The sequence below is a fragment of the Anarrhichthys ocellatus genome, unplaced genomic scaffold (assembly GCF_004355925.1).
Source record: "Anarrhichthys ocellatus isolate YVR2014 unplaced genomic scaffold, GSC_Weel_1.0 scaffold132, whole genome shotgun sequence".
NCBI classification, from domain to species: domain Eukaryota; kingdom Metazoa; phylum Chordata; class Actinopteri; order Perciformes; family Anarhichadidae; genus Anarrhichthys; species Anarrhichthys ocellatus.
The window spans coordinates 145,870-149,438 of NW_022280162.1; the positions used below are offsets into that span (position 1 = coordinate 145,870).

Genomic DNA, 3,569 nt, shown 5'->3' on the forward strand with positions numbered 1-3,569 from the left:
CACACACACACATTACAACACAAGGGAATATAAAGACACAACAAACATCAGAGTTCAATCCATCTATCCATTCTCTGGGTCTCGGTGGCAGCAAAGTCATCCAGATGTTTCCCGTAGCTCCTCCTGGGGGATCCCGAGGCGTTCCCAAACCAGATCAGATATATTATCACTCCAGAAAGAAAAACAAGATGGCGACGGTCATATGGCCGAACTCGAGGTTTCAAAACATCAGTCCACAAACCAACGAGAGACGTCACGACGACTACGTCCACCTCTTTTATACAGTCTATGTCTACACCCTGAGCTCCCATTAGTATCCCCAACAAGACTCCCTTTTGGACACAATCGTAAGTCTGCTCCAAGTCCACAAAACACACGTAGACCGGAAGGGCGGACTCCCATGACTCCTCCAGTGAGACTGCTAGCTGATCCACTGCTCCACAACGAGGACGGAATCAGCATTGCTGCAAGGTTTGACAATCTCTTGGAGCCTCTTTTCCTCTTCTAAAAACAGGAACCAGCACCCCCAAAGTCTGAGTAACATTGAAGACACTTGTCCCAACAATGTCCAGACTTTAGCATATTGGTGAGGTTTCCTCAGAGTCTTCAAACTCGTGTTGTTTCAGTTCAGGAGCTCCTCAAAGTTTTCTCTTTCCACCGCTTAACGGTATCCCCGGTCCAGGGTCTGCAGCCTGAGCCAAGCACTGATGCTTTGACTGAACTTCTGTAAAGGCCCACTGAAAGTCCGTCTCCACAGCCTTCTCTGAACTCAAAGGTTTTCACTTCAGTGACCAGCGAAGCCGCAGATCTTCTACTACTTGGTTAGGTTGAGACGACTAAACTACTTGGTTAGGTTGAGACGACTAAACTACTTAGTTAGGTTTAGACGACTAAACTACTTAGTTAGGTTGAGACGACTAAACTACCTAGTTAGGTTGAGACGACTAAACTACCTAGTTAGGTTGAGACGACTAAACTACCTAGTTAGGTTTAGACGACTAAACTACTTAGTTAGGTTTAGAAAATATCGTGGTTTGGTCTAAAATAACTATGGAAGTGACACAACTTAAGCACGGAAGTTACGTGACTAAGAAATCTACGTTTACTTCTCGTGTCACACGGGGACCAAACAGTGGTTTGACTCCTCCTCCTCATCTGTTTGGGTCTTTCCAGTCTTTAAACTTCCTGGTCCATGATAACATGGATTACACACAAATTGATTTCGTGGGGTTTCTACGAATGACAGCGCATTCATTTTTGTTTTCTTCTACGAAAGTGTCAATTTCCACTCATCATCAAAATAAACTTCACCGAGCAGGAAGTGAGTTCTTCAACGTGAGGTGAGAAAATCAAAACATTATTCTCCATAAGCAGATGACTACAGTGGATTGATGTGGAGATTTAACGCACGCGCACACACACACACACACACACACACACACACACACACACACAAACACACACACACACACACACACACACACACACACACACCTCCCTCCGACTTGTTAACAATGTAATTAACAAACCTTATTAACGCTGCTAAATTTAAAACAACTGTTCCTCCTCAGTGCAATTAACACACTGGAGGAGAGGAAGGAGGAGACATTGTACTTGTCAGTTTTGAGAAGTAATAAATCAGACATGTTTTCAATACAAAGTCATTTTAATAATAACGACCAGTCACCTCCACCACCATCATCATCATCATCACCACTATCATCACCATCATCTCCACCATCACCACCATCATCACCTCCACCATCATCACCATCACCATCATCACCATCATCACCTCCATCACCCAGGGTCGAAAAGGACAGATTAAACACAGCACCGGTAAACACACACACACGCACGCACGCACACACAGAGAGAGAGAGACACACACACACACACACACACACACACACACACACACACACACACAGAGAGAGACACACACACACGCCCTGTAACTGTTTGAAAACTGACTAACCTCCATGAAATCGAGCAGCTGGAGGGAGAAAAAAAAACCTCCACCTTCTAAACCAGCGGCTTAGGAAAAGAGAGCAAATTAGGAAGGAGGGATCAAAAGTATGTGTGTGTGTCTCAGGTGAGACAGACTCAGGGCGGGTTTGTTGTTTGCTCGGCAGAAAACGCTTGGAAATGCTCAACTAAACGTGCTGACAGAGAGAGAGAGACAGAGAGAGAGAGAGACAGACGGACAGAGATAGAGACAGAGAAACAGAGAGAGAGAGAGAAAGAGATTCCACCTGTCAATGTATGTTGTATTGATTACGAGCTACCTATCAGATCAAAGTGGGCGTGGCCTGTTTGAGTCCCTCACCACTATCTTGGCGTCCCTGGCGGTGTTCTCTGGCACGGTGACCCAGTACTCAGGCTCCTCCCACAGCGGCGGCTGGTTGTGGACGTTGGTGATGATGATGCTGAGCTCCACCGAGCTGCTGCGGTTACCTCCGTCTGAGGCCACGATCTGCTGGTTGATCCTGGACGTCTGGGGGACATTCATTCATTATCATTTTATTTATTTTCATGTTGTTTATTATCATGTTATTTATTATTTATTATTAATTTAATTTAATTAAATCCCAGAACTACAAGTGTACCTGTGTACAAGCTAAAATTGTACACACATTATACAGAGAAACACAACCACACACAGACATAGAACCAAAAGAACACACACATGTTCCCTCAGTGGATTCATAACAAACATGTTTGCAGCTCTCTGCCTCCATGTACACACATATATATATATATAATATAATATATGACTTATTTGTGTGTGTGTGTGTGTGTGTGTACGTCTAACTGTGTGATAAGGTGGACATCACTCCCTCTATCTGCTGACCTGTGAGATGGGGTGGTTGACGTAGATCCAGCCGGTACTGGGGTTGATGTGCAGGTAAGCCGGCCTCTGATTGGACAGGGAGTAGGCGACGGCCGCGTTGCTCCCCTGGTCGTCGTCGTGTGCTGCCGCTCGCAGGAAACTAGTTCCCACCGGAGTGTCCTCCCGCAGGAAGTCTGAGAGGAGAAGAGATTCATTGAAATACTTCTAGTACTACTTGTACTACTTGTACTACTGCACATTTACTGAACTAGAAACGTCCCGTTCTGTGACGCTAAGCAGATCTCATTATACATAATGGGAGTGTGTTTTTGTGCCGCGTCAGCAGCTGCGTCACCTCGTTCTGTCATGTTTTTGGGGGGGTCTCAGTCTGCAACGTCGACAGATGCGTTTTTATGAATTCATGAATATAACATTCCAATCCTGCTGATCGGACAACAAACGAGCAGAGCCGGAGCTTTGCCTTCTGTAAGAGTGCATTTCAAGCATTATGTCAATGATAATGTCCTCTTCTCTGACGTTTGTGGGTCTCTGAATGCGTTTCTACTGAATAATCACGTCAGCTGCTGCCGAGTCTAATGAGAGGAACAACCAGGAAGAGCAGACGCAGCTCCAACAAATGGATGATTCAAAAAACACACTTTTTCTGGTTTGGTTTTGCCATCTTGTTTTTTTTTTTACAACCAGTGAACAGGAAGTGACCATATCTGGACTGAGG

General features: G+C 45.1%; 1 protein-coding gene across 1 annotated transcript in view; it reads right to left on the reverse strand.

The window, feature by feature from the left end:
• Positions 1–3,569, reverse strand: part of LOC116399849 (neural-cadherin) — a 123,576-nt gene that overhangs the window by 39,597 nt on the left and 80,410 nt on the right. Inside the window, exons 6-7 of the mRNA XM_031877281.1 lie at positions 2,855–3,027; positions 2,330–2,497 (exon numbers count right to left, since the gene is read on the reverse strand). Coding sequence (XP_031733141.1) covers positions 2,330–2,497; positions 2,855–3,027 — 341 coding nt within the window. The remainder of the gene's footprint in view (positions 1–2,329; positions 2,498–2,854; positions 3,028–3,569) is intronic.